Source organism: Marmota marmota, unplaced genomic scaffold (assembly GCF_001458135.2).
Source record: "Marmota marmota marmota unplaced genomic scaffold, marMar, whole genome shotgun sequence".
Taxonomy (NCBI): Eukaryota; Metazoa; Chordata; class Mammalia; order Rodentia; family Sciuridae; genus Marmota; species Marmota marmota.
Genome location: NW_026000037.1, coordinates 1,112,032 through 1,136,651, shown reverse-complemented (window position 1 = coordinate 1,136,651; position 24,620 = coordinate 1,112,032). Strand labels below are relative to the sequence as shown.

General features: G+C 39.2%; 1 protein-coding gene across 3 annotated transcripts in view; it reads left to right on the top strand.

The window, feature by feature from the left end:
* The first annotated feature begins 1,725 nt into the window (after positions 1-1,725).
* Bbs7 (Bardet-Biedl syndrome 7) overlaps positions 1,726-24,620 on the top strand; it is a 35,861-nt gene continuing 12,966 nt past the window's right edge. For all 3 annotated transcript variants that reach the window (XM_048811989.1, XM_015478895.2, XM_048811988.1), the window contains exons 1-12: positions 1,726-1,835; positions 8,428-8,493; positions 9,400-9,462; positions 10,767-10,942; positions 12,694-12,880; positions 14,883-14,955; positions 15,297-15,413; positions 16,440-16,570; positions 19,953-20,037; positions 20,795-20,897; positions 22,452-22,644; positions 23,764-23,838. In XM_048811989.1, coding sequence (XP_048667946.1) covers positions 8,452-8,493; positions 9,400-9,462; positions 10,767-10,942; positions 12,694-12,880; positions 14,883-14,955; positions 15,297-15,413; positions 16,440-16,570; positions 19,953-20,037; positions 20,795-20,897; positions 22,452-22,644; positions 23,764-23,838 — 1,245 coding nt within the window. In that variant the 5' untranslated portion in view covers positions 1,726-1,835; positions 8,428-8,451. The remainder of the gene's footprint in view (positions 1,836-8,427; positions 8,494-9,399; positions 9,463-10,766; positions 10,943-12,693; positions 12,881-14,882; positions 14,956-15,296; positions 15,414-16,439; positions 16,571-19,952; positions 20,038-20,794; positions 20,898-22,451; positions 22,645-23,763; positions 23,839-24,620) is intronic.

Genomic DNA, 24,620 nt, shown 5'->3' with positions numbered 1-24,620 from the left:
GCCCCTGCAGTTCTCCCTGACTGAAGCTGCCTGTGCACCTCCAACTCCTGCCTCTCAGCTCTACCAGAGCCTTTTACAGGCATTTACTTCTTAGCAGCCATTGTCCACTACCAGCAACGACAGTCTGTCAGTGAGCAGCTAGTTTATTCTGAGAACGTAGCATGCATACTTAACTCTCATAACAGTTTTCAAAGTACGTGATATTATAAATGAGGATTCAGGGTCTCGCCAGCGACCCTCGCTGACAACATGACCTGGGTTCAAGGAGCTGGCTGCAACAATAAGCTAAGAAAATGGCCAAGAAGTCACTCAACACATGGACATAAGTTTCTCACATCGAAGGTGGGATTGCTCTGTGACTTCAGGGTCAACTTCCACCCTGGATGGCTGGAAAAAGAGAACATGCACCTGAGACCTCTTTATTTTTATAGAGATGACACACAAAGGACTCTTGATAGAATATTCTACACCAAATAAAGCAGGGGATGAAGTTTCAGAGGTGGAGTCTTGCTTCATGATGTCTTGTGGTCGGCAGATTGATTGACGTCTTTGCAATTCACACCCATCTCAGGTGCTGTGTGAGATCACAGGCCCAGTGAGAGGAGAGGTGCACTTGCATCCCACAGCCCAATCAGTGTACAATGCCAGACCTGTCCCCTCATATAGCTACAATGTGCATAGCTCATACACACAACCCATGGATGGCTCATGACATCAGGGAAGTAATCTGTTCAATAGCTAAAAATTATGTTGTTATTTGAATAAAAACCTTGCAATCTAGAACTTTCTATTACATCTAGTTTCCTTTCTTCCCAGATTCCTTTCATCATAGAATTGTCTTTTCCAAGTTCCCATCTCCTCCTTTTTAGCCATCCTGTTTTAGCTAATGGTGCAAATATTTGCTTAGTGAGTTTCCCTTGGAGTTTTGCTAAGTATTTCCTACTTTAATATCTTTTTTTTTAAACCAGGGAATGATTGCAGGGGAGCTTTACCCACATCCCCACCCCTTTTTATGTTTTGATATAGGGTCTCACTTAGCTGCTTAGGGCTTTTCTAAGTAGCTGAGACTGGTCTTGAACTTAGGATCCTCCTGTCTCAGCCTCCTAAGTTGCTGGGATCACAGGTGTGTGCCACTGCCCCCCTCCATCTTCTGTATCTGATTATCACACTTGCTGATTTTATCATAGATATCTCTTGAATCGGTCCCACTTTTCATCATCTCCATCACCTCGTCTCATCTTCCTTGCTGAACTAATTGAAATTGGCTCTTAACTGGATCTGTATATTTCAGGTTCACCTTCCTCTAAGCCATTCTTTTGTATCACTTGCTAGAAGGATGTTTTAAAAATGCAGATCTTAATAGATTGCTTTAAACTTTAATACTACTCCCTGAAGTGCACAATGGAATAATTTAACTATGCAAATTCTTTCATGATCTGCTTTTTAAACTTCTCTCCTGTTAGTCCTGTCTCTTCCTCTAGCTTTATCCCTCTATTGACAGATCCCTGCTGAGCAAGTTCTGTTCTTTCCATCTTTCCATTTTTCTCTTTTGTAGAATTATTTACATTTTGTGAAATAATTTTCACCCTCAGTTAGATTGGATGTTATTATCAGCATGTTTGGTCTTTTATTTTATCATTGTTATGTTTGGTACTGGGAATTAAACCTAGGGACACTTTACAACTGAGTTGTTACAGCCTCAGTCCTTTTTATTTTTGTTTTGGGACAGGATCTTGCAAGTTGCAGAGGTTGGCCTCAAGAACTCATGATCCTCCTGCCTCAGCCCCCTGAGTTACTAGGATTGCAGGCATGGACCACCACGCCCAGCATGTTTGGTAATTTAGCAGAGCTTTTCTATATTATCTTTCAGTAGCTACAATCTATTTCCAAAGATTTTTAGCCATTTTACAAAAATTCTTCAACACTATATGAAATTAGAAAAGACTTACTAAAAAACATTTTCACGAAACACAGAAATGTCACATAATTGTTTTTGGCTTGGCTACCTTATGGAATAAATTTTAGTATTTTTGATTGTTTCCTACATTCTGACTTTTGTGACCTGTTTTATTAGAAAATATCAGCTGGGCACGATGGTTAACACTTATAATCCCAACTATGTGGGAGGAGGCAGGAGGATCACAAGTTTAAAACTAGCTTAGAAATTTTAATAAGAACTTATCTCAAAAAATAAAAAGGGCTGGGGTTATTGCTCAGTGGTAAAATTCCTTTGGGTTCAATCACCAGTGTGGGGGGAGTTCATTGCTGATTGTGATACTAGGTGTATCAGGAGAGGTGTTGCATCAGAGAAAGGGATGCTCCCCAGGGAGGTCCTCAGCACAGAACTGGCCACCTCAGCAAGGTTGTGAAGGGAATTCCCTGAAATTCAGTACTGGACAGTAGAACACCACAGAGGCTCGGAACGTTGGGAACTTCTAACATAATATAAGAAATAATCCATGAGAGACTTGGCGGTGGAGGGAAGGGGCACAGGCAAAGAGGGGACAGTGTGATGTGGCCTGGTGAACCCTGGAGAATCGAAAGGGAGCAGAGCTTAATGGACCCAGAGGCAATGGGGCAAGTTCTTGAGTGAAAAGCAATGAAAATCGCTTGGCCCTGGGAACCATCTGTAAGCACTGCCCGGTCATAAGCAGAAGCCCACTGATAAAGCCAACACCCAGGGCTAACTGCTGGGAGCCCCGGCTAGGACTCTGCAACACCCCGCAGTGGGGGACACGGTTGGCCCGCACTCCCCCGTCCACCCCACCCTGTGCCGGAGACAGGAAGCTGAGGACCACTAGAGCCAGCCCGGACTCCGAGCCACAGCAGCTGTCAGCTAGGTGAGGGACACAGGGACGGTGGACTTACCCCCAGCCCTGACCCCGGAGTTACAGAGCCCAAAATCAGTACCAAGAACGAAACTTCCCCTTTGCCAACAGTTTTGGCCACCTCAGCAGAAACAAGCCCTTGATTTCTCATTAAAGAATAATGAGAAATATTGTTCTTTTTTTCTTACCCATATCTCTCATTTTTAATTCTATTCTTTATTCTAATTTTTAAAAAATTTTCAGATATTTTTTTTCTATTCTGCGAGACTGTGTGTGTATGTGTTTTGTCACTGCATAGATAGGTTCAAATATATGTTTTTTCATATAATTTTACTTCCATTTTCATTGCTTTCTTTTACCCCTGTTTATTATGTGCCTTGTTTTGACGTAGGTGGGGTGTAATTATATGTGGGTTTGAGTTGTTTTGATCTTACATTTGTTTATTCCTTGATTATTTTTGTCCCTCTTGTTACTCCTTCCTCATTCTCTTCCCCCATTATTAGCCAGATTTTCCTGTTCCTTCTTTCACTCTTTTGATTTTTAAATTACTTTTATTTATTTATTATCCTCCTCCTTTATCTGCTATTTCCTGCCTCTCTTCTGTTCACTTCCTAATATTCCTAACTTTTTCTTGCCTTCCTACACTATTTTCTCTTCACCTAAGAAACTGCAGTCTCACTATCTAATAGAATTATATAGTTTATGTAATCTCATAGGCAAAGACATCTACAGGCTGAAAGTAAAAGGATGCCAAAAGATAGTTTATGCAAATGGAATCTGAAAGTAAGCAGGAGTAGCTGTTCTCATATATGACAAAGTAGATTTCAAGCAAAAATTAATCAGCAGAAACAAAGAAGGCCACTATATACTGGTAAAGGGAACAGTTCATGAAGAAAATATAATGATAGTAATATGTATGTGCCAAATGTCAGTACACCTAATTACATAAAAAATGTCTTGATATTAAATCACAGATAGACCCCAATATCATACTACTGTGTGATTTCAGCACACCCTTGTCACCAATAGATCAAACAAATAAAAATCAATAAAGATATTTCTGACCTAAATGATAATATAAATCAAATGGACCTATGAGACTGTTTCACTCCAAAACAGCTGAATTTATTTTCTTTTCAGCAGCTCATGGAATCTTCTCCAAAACAGCACATATTCTGGGTTTCAGTGTATTAGTAAATACCAGTGACACACACGAAGTCCCATGCATCCTATCAGATCATAATGGAATGAAACTTGAAATCAGCAGCACGAAAAATAATAGAAATCAATAAATACATGGAGATTGAACAGTAGTCTTAAATGAGAAATGGGCCTAGAGGAAATGAGAGAAATCAATAATTTTTAGAAACAAATGGGAAGAGTGACATATCAAAATCTCAGCATGAAAGCAGTTCTAAAAGGAAAATTTATAGTATTGAGTGCCTACTTAAAAAAGGATCCCAAATAAGCTTATGCTTTACCTTAAGACCTTAGAAAAGGAAGAAAAAATTCCAAAATTAGTAGAAGACAAGAAATAAACAAGATTAGAGCCAAAGTTAATGAAATTGAGAATTAAAAACAGCACACAGGATCGGTGCAACAAAGAATTGGTTCTTTGAAAAGATAAATAAGATTAATAAATCCTTATCCAAACTAACCAAAAGAATGACACAGAAAACCCAAATAAAATTAGAGATGAAAAAGGAGATATCACCACAGACACTTCTGAAATTCAGAGAGCCATTAGAAACTATTTTGAAAATTTATACTCCAGTAAACTGGAAAATCTAGAAGATATTGATAGATTTCTAAACATGTGTGACCAAATTCAATCAGGAAGTTATAGAAAACCTAAACAGACCAATATCATGCAATGAAATTGAAACAGCAATTGAAAGCCTTCTAACAAAGAAAGCTGGAAGGGAGAAAACATTCCCAAATACATTCTGTGAAGCCAGTATAACTCTGATCCAAAACCTGACAAAGGTACATCAAGGAAAAAAAAAAACAAAAAACTACAGACTAATATAATATCGCTGATGAACATAGATGCAAAAATCCTTAATAAAATATTAACAAACCATATTAAAACACATCAAGAAGATAAATGGGTTTAATCCCAGGAATGTAAATTCTTAATAAAATACTAGCAAAGTGCGTTAAAAAACACATCAAGAAGATATACACCTTGATCAAGTGGGTTTCATCCCAGGGATGTTCAACATATGCAAATCAATTTCACTATGTAAATAGAATTTAGGACAAAAATCATACGATCATCTCAATAGAGGCAGGAAAGGTGTTTGATAAAATTTAGCACCCATTCATGTTAAAATGCTAGAGCAACTGGGAATAGAAGGAACTTACCTCAACACTATAAAGGCTATATATGACAAACCCAAGCCAGAAACAACATACTAAATAGAGAAAAGCTGAAAGCATTTCCTCTAAAATCAGGAACTAGACATGGATGTCCACATTCACCACTTCCATTCAGTGTGGTTCTTGAAACTCTAGCTAGACCAATTAGGCAAGAGAAAGAAATTAAAAGGATAGAAATAGGAAAAGAAGTAGTCCAGTTATCTCTTTGCTAATGACATAATCCTATATCTTGAAGACCCAATAAACTCCAACCAGCAGACTTCTAGAGCTAGTAAATGAATTTAACAAAGTAGTAGACTGTAAGACCAACATTCATCAATCAATAGTTTTTTTTTATACTCCAATGGTGATTCTGCTGAGAAAGAAATTGGGGAAAATAACAACAACAAAAAACGAAACCAAATCATCTGGGGATTAATATAATCAAATAGGTGAAAGATCTCTACAATGAAAAGTATAGGACACTAAAGAAAGAAATTGAAGAAAACCTTAGAAGATGGAATGATCTTCTGTGTTCTTGGATAGAGAGAATTAATATTGTCAAAATGGCCAACTACCAAAAGCAATATGTAGATTCAGTGCAGTCTCCATCAAGGTACCAATGACATTCTTCACAGACTAGGAAAAAAGCCGTCCTGAAGTTCATTTGGAAGAAAAAGTGGCCCAAAATAGCCAAAAATAATACTGAGCAAGAAGAGTGATGTAGGGAGAATCACAATACCTGATCTCAAATTGTACCACAGAGTTACAGTAAGAGGAACAGCATGGTACTGGCGTTAAAATAGACATGAAGACAATGGAATGGAAGAAATGACATAGAGACAAACCCACATACTTAATAGTCATCTGTTACTTGGCAGAGGTGTCAAAAATATATGTTGGACAGGGTTGGGGTTGTGGCTCAGCAGTAGAGCTCATGCCTAGCATGTGTGAGGTGCTGGATTTGATCCTCAGCACCACATAAAAATAAATAAATGAATAAAGGTATTGTGTCCAACTACAAAATATATATCTATATTTTGTGTATATATATATATGATGGAGAAAAGATAGCCTTTTTAACAAGTGTTGTCAGGAAAACTGGATATACATATATAGAAGAAGGAAATTAGGTCCCTATCTTTCATCATGCACAAAAGTCAAAGTGGATCAAAGATTTAGGAATTAGATCAGAAACTTTGCAACTGCTAGAAGAAAACACAGGGTCAACATTCCATCCTCTTGGTGCAGGCACCAGCTTCTTTAACAAGACTCCAAAGCTCAAGAAATGAAAACGTCAGTAAGTAGAATGTCATTCAACTAAAAGAGTTTTGCATAGCAAAGTCAGGGAGTAAGATGAAGAAACTGCCTATAGAGTGGGAGAAAGTTTTTTCCAGCTAGTCCTCTGACAGGGGATTGATCAATAGCCCAAATATATAAAGAACTCAAAGAATTCAATGCCAAAACCTCAAATAACCCAATCAATAAATGAGCAAAAGAACTTAACATTTCTCAAAAGAATAAAATACAAATGGCCAACAAATATATGAAAACATGTTCAACATTTCTAGCTATCAGGGAGATTGCAAATCAAAACTATACTAAGATTTCATCTCACTGTAGTCAGAATGACACATATCAAGAAAACAAATATAAAAATGCTGGGGCTAGGGTCAGCTATAGAGCGCTTGCCTAGCACGTGCGAGGCACTGGGTTTGATCCTCAGCACCACGTAAAAATAAAGAAAGGTGGGGCTGGGTTGTAGCTCAGTGGTAGGGCACTTGCCTAATGTGCGAGGCGCTGGGTTTGATTCTCAGCACCGCATATAAATAAGTAAAATAAAGGTTCATTGAAAACTAAAAAAATATAAATTAAAAAAAAGAAAGGTATTTGAAAAAAGAGTTAAAAATGTTAGCAAATTTAACACGATCACACTGTGCATGTATAATATGCCACCTTTTGTGTACCACATTGTTGGTGGGACTGCAAATTAGTGTAACCACTCTAGAAAGCAGTGTGGAGATTTTTTGAAAAACTAGGAATGGAACCACCATACAGCCCAGTTATCCCACTGCTTGTTGTTTTTCCTAAAGTACTAAAATCAGCCTCTGTGACTAAAAGACCTGACAAGAACAGTTAGAGGAGGAAACGTTTATCTGAGGCCTCATGGTTTCAGAGCTCTCAGTTCGTGGATGGCTGACTCCATTCCCTGGGGCTCCAGGTAAGTGGCAGGGGAAAGGGCTCAGGACATCACATCAGGAAGCAGAGAGAGAGAGAGAAGGACTCTACACACCAAAGGAATGCCCCCAAAGGGACCCCCCCAGCGACCCACCTCCTCCAGCCACACGGTACCTGCCTTCAGGTACCACTCAGTTGATCCCTGTCAGGATTAAATCACTGATTGGTTAAGACGCTCATAACGCAGTCATTTCACCTGTAAGCCTTCTTGCATGATCTCACACTTGGGCTTTTGGAGGACAACTCATATCTAAACCATAACAGTAGGGTTACACCACATAAATGTTAATAGCTGCACAATTCACAATAGCCAAGTTACAGAACCAACCAGATGCCCATCAGCAGATGAGTGGATTAAACAAATGTGGTGTACGTACACAGTGGAATTTTACTCAGCTGTAAAGAAGAATGGAATTATGGCGTTTGCTGGAAAATGGATGGAAATGGAAACATCATGCTATGTGCAAGAAGTCCGAAAACCAAGGGTCAAATGTTTTATATATGGAATCTAGAGAAAATAAGGCGGGGAAGGAGAGAGGGATTGGATATAAAAAATATTGGGAAGATCAGTGGAGTAGGAGATGGAGAGGAAGGGAGAAGGGACAGGAAAGGAGAGAAAATGTGGAATGAATTTGACAAAACCACACTGTGCATGTATAAGTATACCACAGGGAATTCCACCTTTAAATGTAGAAAGCATCAACAAAAATAAATGAGTGAAAGATCGGTAGAGTAGGGGAAGGGAGGGAGGACGGTAAAGGGGAGAACAGGGACTGAAATGGGGTACATAACATTCCATGCATGTGTGACTTTGTCGAAATGAACCCAACTTCCATGTATAACTATAATGCTCTAAAAAAAAATAGGCATCATTCACTTCAGATAAAAAGAAAAATAAGGCTCACTATGATCTTATCTACTCCTTTTAACCTCTGATGTAATAACTTCAAATTACAGAGTATCACAAAACATTGACTAGGCAGCTGGTCTGTTTTCTTAGGTGGGAGTGACCTCGCAGAAGACAATGAAGCTACTTCCTGCGTCAAGACATAGAGCGGCACAGAAGGTACTGTGGACACCTCGCTTACCTCTCCTCACCTCCCCTTCCACCAGGGAGTTAGTCTTTTAAAAACAGTCATGTTAAAATGAAAATGAATTTCTTTTAATTTGAATGAGGTTTGACTACCAAGGCACATTTAGACATAGTAATTTTCTTGGACATTTTAAAAATTATTCTGTACATTTAGTAAATAGTATAATAAACTTGTTAAAAACTATATTCCATTTTTCTGGCAATAATTTGTTCTAAGTGTACCAGATTGTGTATATGGAAAAAAAAATATAAAGCATATCAGAATGTAGAGAAAATTCTTTCCTTAAGCTTTATCATATTTTTAAGTCATTTATTATTTTGATGTTGAACTTTGTATTTAGTTAACACTATTGCTTTTTAATAAAAATAAGGTCTTTGAACCTTTACATGTTTAAATTATGAAGATCTCAAAGAATATTATGTAGGGTGTATCTATCAAAACTTAAAGTTAAGACTAAGAAATGTTAAAAATATTTTTAAAATGTATGTTTATATAGATAACACATTTTTATTGAAAGTATTTTTTTCTAAAATAATTTAGTAAGACTAGTGATATGATGTTATATTCTTGCAAATTCTTTAGTCTCAGGCATAAGCAAACGCTGAGTTCTCATATCTGTTTTCTACATTCAGTCTGTTGTGATATGTTGTTTGGTTGAAATATGTGAAGAAAACTCAGCTTGTCCAGATATGTAGCTGGAAATGGGAAAGGTATTTAGATATCATTTTCAGATGATTCTGACTATTCTCTTCCCATTTGATACTACACTTAAACTTGATGATGTGATTTCTTAAACATTAGTGCAGTGTAGAATCTGAAACCATTTAACGAACTTTTAATAGTAAAAGGAATGTTAGATTTTTACCATTCCGTTACAGGTGGTTATTGGAGATCATGATGGAGTAGTCCTGTGCTTTGGCATGAAGAAAGGAGAAGCAGTGGTAAGTGCAGTCTTTTTAGACGGGAAAAGTTTTTTAAAAAGACAAATGTAGTACTTTTTTTTTTTTAAATACTCCTAGGTTAAGAATTTTCTACAGTACAGAGAGTGGAAAGTGGGTTGTGAGGGAAGGTCTGGCTTGTTCCCAAAGTCCTTGCCAAGTGGTCCATGCACCTACAACCCAGTGGCCTTTCAAGTAAGCAGGAGAGTCTCTTAGAGTGTGCAGGTGGGGTCTTATGAAGCATACTGTGAGAGTGGAAGCGACTGTCCTGTCGCCTTGCCCCTTAGCTAGCCCAACCAAGGTTTCATTATCATACTCAAAGGGGACACATGCTCCATCTGAGATGGGAGCTCGGGTACTCACTGTGTATTACATGGTATTTAAAAAACAGATGAAGAGAGTTAAAACTCCCAGAAACACCCCCTCTCCATTGTTCACATAGCCTCCCAGAAATCTCACTTTCTGTGTATGAATCATGACAGGGAGGGGGACTGGTGCAAATGATAAATGGAAAACACAGGAAAAGACAGTGATCAGAAATGTTGTTTTTAGTTAGAAATATGATAAGGTATTAAAATATTCTTTTCAGTAAATTCTATAGTTAGTCCTTTACCAAATTTTTAAATAAAATTGTACAAAGTTTAGGTGAGATTAGTTTCAAAAACATGGTTATGGTACGAAACATGTCCATTGAACCTTAGTAAAGAGTTTGCCAAGTGGACTTTCCTGTAGAACCAGTCCTTCTCAAGCTTTATCCTGTACAGGAACCAGCTATGGAATCCTGTTAAAATGCAGATTCTCACTCAGTAGGTCTGGATTGGGTTTAAGAGTCTGCCTTTTTAATGAATTTAGCAATGCTAATCATACTGCTCTGCTTTGTGAACACTGGTTTGAGTTGCAAGGATTTAGGAAAAGGTTGGGGGAGCCATGGGTCTCATGAAAATAGAAGGGAGGTGGAGGGTGAGAGGAGGGAAAAGGAAGGTACTGGGGAATGAAGTTGACCAGATTGTGTGGCACACATGTACAAATATGTCACAATGAATTCCACTACGTATGATTATAGTGCTCCAATTAAAAAAGTATCAGGATGAATACGCCAGAGTTTAAGGATATCTAGCACAAAACCAGAAGACCCACTAAAACAAATAGATTTTTTTTCTAAAAATGTTTCTATATAGTTTCTATAAAAGTTTCTGTAAATTTATAATGTTTTGTAAGTTCAAAATCATAGCAGTTTTTTATGGTAAAGGAAAGAGGTTTACAATACAATGACTTGTATACTTACTATTTGTGAATGATTTTTTCAGGCAGTATTCAAGACCTTACCAGGGCAGAAGATTGCCCGACTGGAGCTGGGAGGGGTTCTTAATACACCTCAGGAGAAAATCTTTATTGCTGCAGGATCTGAGATTAGAGGCTTCACCAAGAGAGGAAAACAGTTCCTCTCTTTTGAAACGAACCTCACTGAGAGCATTAAAGCTATGTATGTTCATTGTACATATCTATTTTCAATGTTTCTAGTAGACATAGATCATTTGATTAAATGTCATATCTTAAGTTTTCTGGAAAATAAAATTGACTACTTTACAGATGTTCCACTGGAAACCATATTTGCTTTTGAATATTTTTTTTTGTTGTTGTTGTTAAAGAGCTTTATTATATAAACATATTCATTTGTTGTTTTTTGGATTTTTGTTTCCTGCACCACTTGGATTGGTTTGAGGACACTCTACTGCTGAGCTGTATCCCCATCCCTTTTTATTTATTGTTATTTTGAGATGGGGTCTTGATAAGTTGCATAGGCTGACCTTGAATATGTGGTCCTCCTGCTGGCCTCAGAAGTGGTGGGATCACAGGTGTGAGATCCTTCTGCCTTGTCTCTCCAGTAGCCATGATCTCTCCAGTGGCCCTGCTCTGGGCATTTCTGTTTGAAATACATTTTATTTTTAATTGTAATTAATTTAATTTAATTTGTGAGGTACAGAGTGACATTTCATTGCATGTATATGATGTGTAATGATCAGATCATTATATGGTAATATTCAGAGCCAAACAGTAAGGCCATGTCATCATGAAGTGAGGGGCAGTACAGGGTAAGCATATCACAGGGTGATTTTAGTATTGAAAACTCTTAAAGGGACCATAGGGGTGGAGAAATAGATGAAAGTCCCAGATAAAATTATCTTCTGGATAGTCACATGGTGATAATCTAAAAGTGAAAGATATACATGTTTATATCTTTATTGCTGCAGGATCTGAGATTAGAGGCTTCACCAAGAGAGGAAAACAGTTCCTTTCTTTTGAAACGAACCTCACTGGTCTCAAATGCTTGGGACCACATTCCAAAGCTTTTCAGATTTTTCAGATATTTGCAAAGACTATCAGTTGAGCATCCCTTACCTATAAATTTGAAATGCCCCAAGGTCTGAAACTCTTGGAGAATTATGTTAATACAAAGTTTGGGGTTCAGGATTTTCAGATTGCTTAACCTGCATTCCAATAGCATATATGAAAAATATAAATTTTTATCAAGAAATTTCAGCTCCACCAAGAGAATACTGTATGTATTCTAAGAATTAGAACATCATTATGATTATTACCAAAATTTTGTTAAAATAATTTGAAATGAACTTGCTTCTCATTTCTTTATTCCAAATAAAGTTCTAATGGAGACATTCTCCACTGCTTGTCATGTAGTTTACAATAGATTCACTTTGAGTAGGCTTTTCTGGGCCGTCTAGTGTGGTAGTAAGAAAGCTTAATTCTAGAGGTCAAAGTGCCTGCTTGCTTTGCAGCCCACTCCACTGTCACTGGTTGTGAGTCAGCAGGCTGTTCCTCCCCCGGGAGCCGGTGGTAGTCAGTAATCCCAATTTACAGACCATGGGGGTCGATTTACACGGAAACCCCCAGGACAGTGCTTGACAGGGAATGTCCTACACATTTAGAAACTTTCTTTTTTGGTGTTTCTTCACATAGAAATTATCATTTTTGTTTTCAGTTTTTCTGAGCTTAGTTTGTACTGCAAAACCTTAAGCTTTAAGATCTTCATTTTTATCTTACAAAATAAAAAGGTAATATCAAAAAGGCCAGAAATTAAGTGGGGAAATGAAAAAAAGATTGTGTTCTCTAAGTCTGTGGTAACTTTTGTTTTCATTTCTGAGAAAAATTCAAGAATTAACCTGTGCTTATTTTTTAAATTATGGAGGTCTGAAATTACTATTTTAATGTTCTCAGGCACATATCTGGCTCTGACCTCTTTCTCAGCGCAAGTTACATCTATAATCATTATTGTGACTGCAAAGACCAACATTATTACCTTTCTGCAGACAAAATCAATGATGTCATCTGCCTTCCAGTGGAAAGAGTACCTCAGATTACACCCATCTTGGCCTGCCAGGACAGAGTGCTCAGGGTTTTACAGGTGGCTATTTGCATTTTTGTGACTTTTCATAATCTAAGTAAATGAATAATTATGAGTATTGTTATAAATTATTTTAACAATTACTACTTTTGTCCTGTATAAAGTTGTGTATGAAAAACACTTTTTAAATTTAATTGATAAGTTAATTTGTTTAGTTGGGGCAAGTGTGTTGAGATCTTTTGCAAGAGAGCATATGTGGAAGAAAACAGGACACCTTCTCCCCCTGCCCCAGTTTCTGACCTGGCACAGTCGTAGCAGAGACCTTTTGCTACAGAGAACCTCCAGCAGCATTTCCCCTTTCTTTCTTCATCACTCTCCTCTTCCCCAGAAATCAAACTCAAGGAAGACATTAGGTTAGGGAGAGGGTGATATTTAATTTGAGTTTATCCAACATTTTGACAGTAGGTAGAATGAAGCAAGTTTGTTGGATAAGTAGGTAAGAGAGAGGGAAAATCACTTTGGTGTCCTCACATTTCCAGGGAGATGCTTGATGGCTGACACAGCTGTTTCAGGTCATTGCTGTTAGTGACCACTGTGTCTCCTGGAGGTGGTCTCCTGAAAACCCTTGGAGTTTACTAGGTAGCTGGAAGGTTCGTTGGATCGGTATTCGATAGTAGTTGGTACAGTTAATCCAGGCTTGAGTTCTGAATTCCTTGCTGCCTCAGGCAGTCTCACCTTTGCAGTTCCACAGCCCGGTGGCTGTTTCTTGGCATCAGCCCTTTGTAGAAGGAAAAATCCAGTGATTCCATACCCCATCAGAGGCAATCAAAGTAAGTCTGGTTCATTCTAGAGGTTCAAAGGCGTTATTTGTCCCCTGGCTTGGACTTCCAAATGTGAGTCATTTGAATAGCCTTTTTTTGGGAGCTGGTGAGTATTCAGTCAGAGATTGCTCTGGCAGAATTCTAGGATTCTGCTTTGCTTAACCAAAAGGAATCCATACTCTTTATTATGCAGACAACCAAGGGTTTGTGGACAGTGAGCAATTGGAGCTTCTCCTCTACCTTGCCCTCTTCCCTTATGCCCCATCTTGAGGGCAGTTCATTACCTTAGAGGTGGCTTCTTTAGAGTTTTGTGTATGTCCTTTTGTGTTCATGTAGTTGTGTGTACATATCTAAAGATTTAAAAATGATAAAGATAAGGCATATAGATCTTATATTCTAAATACACATTAAATATTTTTAACAAATATTATACCATATTTGCTATAATTTTGCAAACTGTTTCCAGTTTACTTATATGGCAAAATTAAAAATGAGAAAAGGACCTAACTTGTTTTCTTACCTAAATATCAGATGATTCTGCCTCTAACTGGAGTGATTTGGGGACTACCAAAAGAAAGGCTGCACTTTTCCTTAGGCAATAACTTTGGGCCTGCCCAAATGTTTGAGTGTGCTTGAAGTTAAACCAGTTAATACCAGAATGGCAGAAGAAATAAACTTGTTCCTAGTGAGTTTTGAAAGGAAAATTTACCATTGTAAGTTTTCTATCAATCAGTATATTCAAAATGAAAAGTGTGACAGTGAAGAATATTTTGCATATTTTTCTCCTTGGTCTTTGCATTTTATATATATTTTATTTTCAAATGTGTTAATACATGCAGAGTTGCTAACAAATGGAAGTTGGTGCTGCTGACCTGATTTTTTTCAGCAGTTTTATTTTAGATGTTATCAAGAATATAGATGTTTTCCATGAATGAATATGTGGGGATATGTGTGTGTGTGTATGTGTATGTTTGTATGTTTTTCTTTATGTGGTACTGGGGGTTGAACCCAGGAGTGTTCTACCTCTAAGCTACTTCCCCAGCCCTTTTTTTTAAAAAAAAAAAAATTATTTTTGAGACAGGGTCTTATTAAATTCCCCAGGCTGGCCTTGAACTTGGGATCCTTCTGTCTCAGTCTCCTGAGTAGCTATGATTATAGGCAGGTGGAACCAGGCCCAATTTTATTCTATATTATTTTAAATTTGTGTTTAGTTTCAGTTTCTAAATATATATTCTTCTCAGGGTTCTGATGTGATGTATGAAATTGAAGTTCCTGGCCCACCTGCTGTCTTAGCACTGCACAATGGAAACGGAGGTAATCAGGGGTTCACTTTTCACAATTAACTGTGTTTATAAAATACATTAAGTGAAAATGGGAATTGTAGAAGGAAGATGAACTAAAATTGAGACATTTATCTTCTGATAACTTGCCAGTAACTCACAGTAAGGAGTCATTGAACTTTAATTTTCAGTTTCATCTTAACATTAGATGACGGGGACTGGGAGGTGGACTTCTCTCTTGAGCTACAAAATCCTGTGAATATATAACAATTCTCCCAAATCATTTCCTGCCTTAGGATATTTAAATGAGGTTTTTACATGAAAATATTTTAATTTTAAAGAAATGTCACTAATGTTTCCTCTAATTATAACTAGGCAACTCTGGGGAAGACCTTTTGTTTGGAACGGCAGATGGGAAGCTCGGGCTTATTCAGATCACCACCTCCAAGCCAGTGCACAAGTGGGAAGTTGGAAATGAGAGAAAGCGGGGAGGTATGGTGTCAACGAAGCTCAGATCCTGAAACACCCGTAACTGTTAAATTAAAAAGGTCATGCAATTTACTGTTTTACTTAATTCGTATTATATAGTAGCCCTATGTAATAGGAGAGCCACCTCTGGTTTACGTACTGTTTATTCATCAGGTCTCTCACTGTAGGTATAATATTTTTAAAAATAAGAAATGCTAGTAATACTTTGGGAAAATATGCTGTGGTAAAATTCTTTGTTAACTGTCCACGGTAGGCAGTTAATGGGACCTGAGAGTGACTGGTACAATGCAAGGGAATCCTGTGCTGTCTCAGGGGACTCCGTGCCTGACTTGGGACGTAGGGATGGTTTCTTACACATACAGGATGCTCATATACTTATCCCCTTCACAAGTACTTGTCGGGAGAGATAAGGCCTGGCCTTGTCACATGAAGAAGACACAACAGAGCAGTATGTTAAGAGAGTACTGAGAGAAGGGGAGCTGCTTTTAGACTGCGTGGTCCAAGAAAGTGTCTTAGAAGAGGTTGAATTTGAGCTGAACTCTGAAGAGGAAAAAGGAGGGTGTGGAGATTTGGAGGGGAGAGAGTTTTGCAGGAGGAGAGGTGGACTCAGTTCACCTGTGGAGTAGCAGGATGACCAGTGTGGCTGCGTCCACTCACAGGGTGCGATGACCTGACCTGGGGGAGGTAGGGTAGGGCTGCTGTCAGTGGAGCCTTGCCAGGAGGTCGCAGTGGGGAGTCGCTGGAGAACTGCCGTTGGGGACGGGATGTGATTGAGCCCCCAGAAGAGACTACACTGCATTGAGAATGGATTGGGGAAGCAGGTTACAGATACACAAATAGTTCCTGTATACCTTTCACCCAGCTTAATGTTAAAATCTATCACAAGTACAATACAAGTATGAAAACCAGAAAATCAGAGCTGGGGCTGTAGCTCAGTGGCAGAGCGCTTGCTGAGCCAGTTTCTCACTCTTATTTGGTATATACATGACTCAACTATTAGTTTTGTAATAACATCACATTTTTTTAAAGGTATTTTGTGTATTGACAGCTTCGATATTATGGGTGATGGGGTTAAAGATTTACTTGTTGGGAGAGATGATGGAATGGTGGAAGTGTACAGCCTGGATAACACAGAGGAGCCTGTTCTGCGATTTGACCTGGTAGGTTGGTCCAGAGGATTCTCCATCTATGTGTTTATTCCTTGTCGGGTTTATAGAGATGACTAAGGGCTGAATTTTATTAAGGAAAATAATATTAAAATCTTATGTTTGGGGCTGGGATTGTGGATCAGTGATAGAGCATTTGCCTCACACATACGAGGCCCTGGGATCGATCCTCAGCACCACATTAAAAAAAAAAATAAATAAAGATATTGTGTTCATTACAACTAAAAATATTTTAAAAATCTTATGTTTGGTCTGAAACATTTTGATGTTATCAAAATTTCTAGACTACTCGTTTGAATAATAGACTGTTGCTTCTAAACTGAATATTGAATTACTATTTCATTATACTTTTAAACCTTTATAAATTTCTCAAGTAGTAAATAGTTCATCTGAGTTTCTATAATGCATAGCAACACATTATATAGCAGTTACCTTTCTAGTTTGAGTTTCATGAATGAGAATATTGTTTTAAAATCCAAGAATAAACTGCACACCATTAGGGCAGTATCAGAAATATCCTTAAGCAGAGAGGAACAAGTAGCAGTTTCGCTTATAGATACTCAAGAGCCAGCTGTGAAAGAAATACTAGATAAGAGTAACTTGTTTACAAAATTTAAATGTAATTAAGTCTGTTTATGCTGCTGAGGTATAGAATCACATAGAAAAGCATTCTGGCATGAACAGAATCATATTTTTCCATTTGTGTTTTAAGTATTTTAGATTTACTTGAAATGATATTTAAAAATAGGAAATTGAATATATTAACAGGGAATCATGAAGTGATTTGATAATGTGTACATTGTGTAATATTTAATCAGATCAAACATTTCTCCTCAAGCATTCTCGTTTCTTCATGGTGAAAACAGTGAAAATCCTTTCTCGTAGCTTTTTGAGTAATGGTCACCTGCCACCCTGCTGTGCAGGGCACACCAGAGCTGTGTGTGTGTGTTTATGTGTGTGTGTGTGTGTGTGCACGCACGTGCGTGCTGTGACCTGGGTTCCAGGACTTCCTTCTCCTGTTTACTGTAGCTTGTACGCACCAATCAGCCTTTCCCTCTCTGTCTCCTCCTACCTCCTACCCCTAGGAAGCGGTCCTCTTAACTTGTATGAGATCCACATTTTATGTCTCTCATACAAGTACGATCACTTGGTACTTGTCTTCCTGTGCTGATTTCCTGTAATGTGACGATTTCTAATTCCGTTTGCATGGTCTGAAGTACATACCATGGTGTAAGTGGAATCTTTCGTTTTCATGAGCTGGCGTATTAGACCATATTTTTGTTCTTGTGTGAAATACCTGAGGCAGGCTTCTTTATAGGGAAAATAGGCTTAGTTCAGCTTGTGTTTCTGGAGGTCCAGTCTGCGGGCCTCATTTGTGAATGGCCTTCTTGCTGGTAGAGTCGCCTGTTGAGGCCTCAGGTCCCCTCTTCGATGTCTGTCCAAAACCTCAGCAGTGACAGCATTTATCTGCTCTGCCAGGTGTGGCACTAAGGCCTCGCCCACTGTCCCTCCTGTTTTCTAACAGGAGAGGTCCTGGCTTCAGAGCTTACTGTGAAAATGGAAAAAAAAAAAAAATGGGAATATGCTTGATGTTACACCAGTCTTTTTCTAGCAATATGTAATATCAGTGGCAATGCATGAATAAATTGGAAGGAATAAAGCATCTCATTTAATCTCATGAGATATATATATAGAGAGAGATCCTTCAGAAATTTTCTTTTGTGATTAAATATTATATACTAGAGCTTGTGTATTTGTCTTGATCAGATGTGACACTAATAATTATGATGGAAATTTCCAGTGTTTGTAATTATTATCAGAATTTCTAATCCTTAGGACCTTATGATCACAGAAGATAATTTATATGTGTGTATATATGTTTTGGGGAGGTTTTTTTTTGGTACTATGGATTGAACCCAGGGGTGCTTAACCACTGAGCCACATCCCCAGCCCTTTTTTATATTTTGTTTAGAGACGGGGTCTTGCTAAGTTGCTTAGGGCCTCACTACATTGTTGAAGCTGGCTTTGAACTCATGATCCTCCTGCTTTAGCCTCCCAAGCCTGTGGGATTACAGGTGTGCACCACCATGCCTGGCCTCATTTATATATTTTCTCGTTGCAGAAAAGCATAAAGGAATTTCAAGCACATGATTACATTAAGATAAAAGTATGTGAAGTGAGTGAAATGAAAATACAAGTTAAAAGAGAAAAAGGAAAAATGTAAAATTTTCAACCATTAAGGATTTATTAAATCTACATTTTTTTCTTTTTTCTTTTGTGGTACTAGGTGTTGAACCCAGGGACAATTTACCACTGAACTACATTTTCAGACCTTTTTTCTATTAATTGATTTTGAGGCAGGGTCTTGCTAAGTAGCTGAGGCTGCCCTCCAACTTGAGATTCTTTTGCCTCAGCCTCCCCAGGCACTGGGATTACAGGTGTGCACCACCGTGCCCAGCTTCTCCAAATTTCAATTATATGCGTAAATTTGTCCCTCCTTGGTGCACACCTATAACCTCTGGAGGCAAGAGGATCACAAGTTTGAGGCTAGCCCAGGCAACTTATTAAGACCCTGTCTCAAAAAAGTGGTGTGGGGTGTAACTCAGAATGCTTGCCTAGTGTGTGTGAGGCCCTGGATGCAATCTCCAGTATCACAAAAATAACAGAACTCCCACTGGTGGGTTGCCAATGCATTTTTTAAAAAATCAGAGTATAACTGCAAGACTTTTAAGTTACATGTGTTGTGTGTATTCACATGTGAATATATAACAGTTAAAAAATTATTGCTGCTTTCCAAATAGCTTTAACCAGTACTGACTTACAGTGCTGGTTGACTCACCTGGTGATTATTGTTGACAAGTTTGGGAAGTATTGCTTAAAAGATGATATTATTTACAAACTTCCAGAAGTACAGTCTTTGTAACTATGTAAAATTGTGATGAAAAATCTAGTTGCTAACTTAAAGATGTACAGGAGGATACATACTTTTGTTCATCTAAAAACTCTTCTTTTAGAGAAAACAAATAAGAGGTGATCTAAAGTAGTTTTACTTTTGTAATTTATTTTTAAAAATATCCTTTCATTATGTAAATAAATTATTTTTTTCTCATTAGATATTTATAGTGTTAGCCAAGTGTGAATCGCCTTTTAAAGGGAGTCATTTTAATCTTCTTTTCCAAATTTAAAACTGTTGGAATTTTCTGGGATTTGTTTAAGGTTTTGTGTTTCTAATCTCAGCATCTACACATAATAAATAGACACTCGGTAAATATGTGTTGAATGTCTGGAGACAGGATAATGAATTTTGGCAGCTTGCTTTGACTACCTTCGAAGTTTTCAGCTTATTAATAAAGTGCTTGGTCTTGATTTATTTTAGGCATTGTCTGAGAGTGTCACGTCCATCCAAGGTGGTTGTGTAGGGAAAGACGGTTATGATGAAATTGTGGTGTCCACCTACTCAGGTAAAGAACGGTGAAGAACCAGGGACCAAGGTCTAAATGCATGTTCTTTTGATGGCTACTTTTTTGAGAAGTATTATTAGTAAATCCTTCCTATAGAATTATTAGAGTTATTGGTTAAAGAATGAGGAGGTGGGCTGAGGGAGGCGGTGGTGGGGAAGCACTCGCTGGCCTGAGCCAGGGTCTGGGCTCCATCCCCAGTAAGTAAGCAGAGGAGGAGGAGTGGCCTTGTCCATTGGATTGATGAAGTGTTGATGTTTGACTAACCCTTTTTAAGAGCACTTAGCATGTTTCTACTAGCTTTGAAAAGTAAGTGGCATTCTTTGTTAGAAGAGAGCTATTTAGAAATCTAGTTGGCTTTGGACTGTGTGCTTGTCTTGTAAAAACTTGTTTGCTTTTGAGCATTGAGTTTTGCGTTCTTACCAATTTCATGAGAGTTTAAATCTCCTTAAAAGTGATTTTCGAAAGGCGATGCTTACTTGTCACTTTTTTGAATTTGCTAAGATGTTCTGACTTACTCCATACTTGAAAACTAGAACTATTAAGAATAGAAAGATACCGTTAAGCATAGTATTATAGTATTTCAAGCAAAAACAGTATCACAAATTGCTTAAATATTTTTTTTGGTTTGAATTCTTTCCAGCTTGGTTTTGTGTTTTGCTGTGTTACAGCTGAGTTAGGTTGATAGTGGTGGACTAGGGGCTCACGCTGTCAGTACCTAGCAGCACTGACTGGTGCGTGACTGTTCTCATCTCTACAGGCTGGGTCACAGGTCTGACAACTGAGCCTGTTCATAAGGAAAGTGGACCAGGAGAAGAGCTCAAGATCAATCAGGAGATGCAGAGTAAAATTTCTTCTTTACGGTAACTTTTGAGTTGTGTGTTTCATTTCAAGTGCTGGTTGCTGCTTACCATTTACAGATAGATGCACTGCATTTTATTGGAAGGCATTGTCACCTTTTAATGTGGAAGTTCATTGGTTTGAGACAATTAGCAGGGAGTGTTGATGAATATCTTGGATTCAGAGCTCCACCTTTTCAGTGCATGATCCCATACTGACTCTCGGATAGAGAACTGTGTGTTCCCATCTGTCAGAAATGGTGGCTGCAGTGTTTTGCCTACCCCACCGCCCAACAGACATCAGAAAGAAACCCAAATAGGCGTGTTGTTTTCTCCATTTCTCTTTAACTCCAGCATTCACTGTTGCTGTGCACATAACTTTGGCTCATGAGTTTTCTTACTGGAACTGAATGCTGCCTCCTGTAGGTACAGGATTTGCTCTCATGGCCTGCTCAGTTCAACACTTCTTTAAGAAGGAACCGCAGACTGCAGGAGGCTACTTCCCACAGTGAGGAAGTGGCGTGGCCAGTCACTGAGTTTCAGCCACCTCCAGGGGAGGGAGGCCTGATCTGTATTTTGGTGATGATCAGAGGCTACAGGAGCTTCTAAGGCAGGAAGGCCCCAAGTTCCAAGAACACAGGCCAGTTCCCCAGGGCCACCAGGAGAGCCACCTCGTATGTTCACGCAGACTGATCTGCCGCGTACATGCAGAATGCCAAGTTCATGCAGTGGGAGTGCTGGGTTCGGTGACTGCCTTGCATCCTCAGCACAGTACTTTTATTTATAGCCAAATCTTGCCTTCCTGAATCCTCTGGGATGTAAGCTCCAGGCGCCAGGCTTATATTTGGTTCATTCAGCACCTGGAGCACTGCTAGGTACAGAGAGGTAAATATGTGATATGCAGAGTAAATACTTCCTGGTGAATGCATCTTTTCCTCCGTTCACCGCACACATCCCTTCCACACTTCTCCACGTTCCTTTCCCCCTAAACCAGGTTGATCTTCCCATCATTGTTGATTCCATCTGCATGTGGCCTTTCCCTAGGCAGTGCCTGTGCCGGTCAGTCTCAGCGGGACCTGCTCTACTGTTTGGTAGAGCTGATGCTGGGCCACTGGCCCAGGTTCATCCCTGTGGTCACCAAAATGTGAATACTCAGCAGCTGCTCCGTGTTTTGTCTTCCTGCCCTAATCACACCGGAGGTGCATGTTGGCTGGCGTTTCTTGTTATTAAGTCCAGAACATTTTCCTGCCATATTCCTTTTTCTTCTGCCTAGTCCTAGATGTAGCTGTAGCCATACTCCTGAGCTGGAGTTGACTGGTTGTAACCTGCCTGGGTACTCACGACTCTTTATTCATATTTCTGGTATGGGACTGAGTAGATGCTTTAATTTGGGGGTTAGGAATAAATGATGTGGAATCAATTGGTCAGAGAAACTAAAATTTTATTCCTACTGATGGTATAGTTCTAGCCCAACCAATGAAAACCCCATTTTACAGAAGTAAATGTCTCGAAAATTTCATGCATTTCTAAGGACTTCAGATGTTTAAAGATGACAAAGTTGTATGTCTTTTCTTCTAGGAATGAGCTGGAACATCTGCAGTATAAGGTGCTACAGGAAAGAGAGAACTATCAGCAGTCTTCTCAGTCAAGCAAAGCAAAATCAGCAGCACCTCCATTTAGCATAAATGACAAGTTCACATTAAATAAAGATGATGCCAGCTACAGCCTCATCCTAGAGGTGCAGACCGCAATAGACAACGTCTTAATACAGGTCCGCAGAATGGCTAGGTTCTTGGTTTTATGACTGGATCTGTTTTGTACTCAAGTCGTATGCACTTATTATTATTGAGCACGTTTAGTTTCAAATGGTAATTTTAAATGTTTATGGCTTCTTAATTTTCCATGAGGTAATCGGTTTGCTCGTAGGTTATTTGAATGTTATCTTTACTTTTGAGTTATCCTAAACTTAATAAACAAAAGATGGGTGAACTTCAGTTTCAAGAAGTGATAGAATAATAAGGATTTTCTTCTTTTACTATACTCTGGGAGAATCTCAACTGAGATGTGACTTAGAAAACTCTAATATTTAATGCTCTTGTTAGACCCTTTAAAAAATCTCCAAGTACTAAAATGATAATTTATAGTACAGCTTACTCATTAGCTCGGTGGTTTCTAGGTAGGTCAGTAGGGAAGACAGATGATCTCAAAGGTGAGATTTAGGGATAATAGCTCTGTTCATTTGTTTAATAGTTTTATTTACTTTTAATTTGGAAGATACTCAGGAAGTAGAAAAAGATACTAGTAGGATGAATGGAAAATAAGAATAAGATGGAAAACCCATAAAAAGATGAGAAAATAATAAATTGGAGCAAGAAGACAAGGTTTAAGAAGATGTGGGAAGGGGTCCGATTCTTAATAAATCTCACAGACAGAAAACCCCTCAGCCAGGCTGCTCTCAAGTTGCTGCACTCAACCTCAGGAGCACTGTCATGACCCCAGCCCTTCTCTTAGCAGCTGCTTCAGGGAGACCATAGCTTACCTTCTTCTTGTGTAACAGGTGAAGCTACAATGGATAAAAACGAGCCAGTGTAATCAGATGCCCCTGTGGTTACTTATAGCCATGGTAACATTTTTAGCACTGACGAAAATAGAAGATCATGCATTTGAGGGGATGATAAGAGATGATATTTTGTGATTCTGATAATCCAAATCAGAAAAACACAGGTGATTTTGAAATGACATTTATTCTTCATTAAATATTTTCCAGAGCTGTATGTGATCAAGTGTTAATTAATCTAGGACACAGGCGAACCCTCAGAGAAAAGATGTTCTGTGTACGTACTGTTTGTATGTTTTCCCTCTGAGCCATTCTTTTACATGTTCACCATAGAGCGATGTCCCCATAGATCTGCTTGATGTGGATAAGAACTCTGCAGTTGTCAGCTTCAGCAGCTGTGACTCCGAGGTGAGTGACCTGCTAGCCCTTCTGCACTTTCTGATGCCCTCTGCCTCTGACCAGGTCCAAGGCCAGGTGGTGGCTGTCGCCTCCTCTGCAGCCGCTGGGCAGGCTCCTAGCACTCCACAGACAGGCGTCCCCAGCTCCAGGCTCCAGAGGCCAGGGGTCCCCAGCTGCTGGCCGTCAGTCCCGTCCCTGGCACTGCAGCTCTTGGCCTCCTGCTCCTCTTCTCTGCCTCCCACTGCAGACGCTGTGGCTGCCACCGGGAGCCTTCCTCCAGCACCAACCTCACTGCACCTTCCCTTTCCCAAAACCTTTTAAGGATCTTGTTTCTTGGTGGATGTGGATCAAGATTCCCCCTTCCTCAGTGTGGTATAGGAAACTCTTATGCCTCCAGCTCATCCCACCAGCTGCCACCACCCTCATGCACATAATTTCTGTTGAATTGAAGTTCTTAAGATGTCTTAATTGCTGTGGGTGCACACATCCTGTGCTGGGGCACGGTCTTTCTCTCCCCGAGCTTCCTGGCCGCCCTGCTTTTTCATCCAGCAGTCATTCAATGAACACATGCCGCACAGAGAGCCCGTGACAGGTCACAGAGCTTTGACCTGCAGATACCACTTTCTGCTGCCTGGTGCTGGACCGAGCAGTCTCCACCAGCCATGTCCTGAGGAAGGCCAGGGGAAAGAGGCCCAGAGGGGCTGTGGGGAAGGCCAGCCCGAGCAGTACTAGGGTAGCGGTGGGTATGTTTTGAAAGGGAGGAATCAAAGAATGGGCAAAGAAAAAAGCTC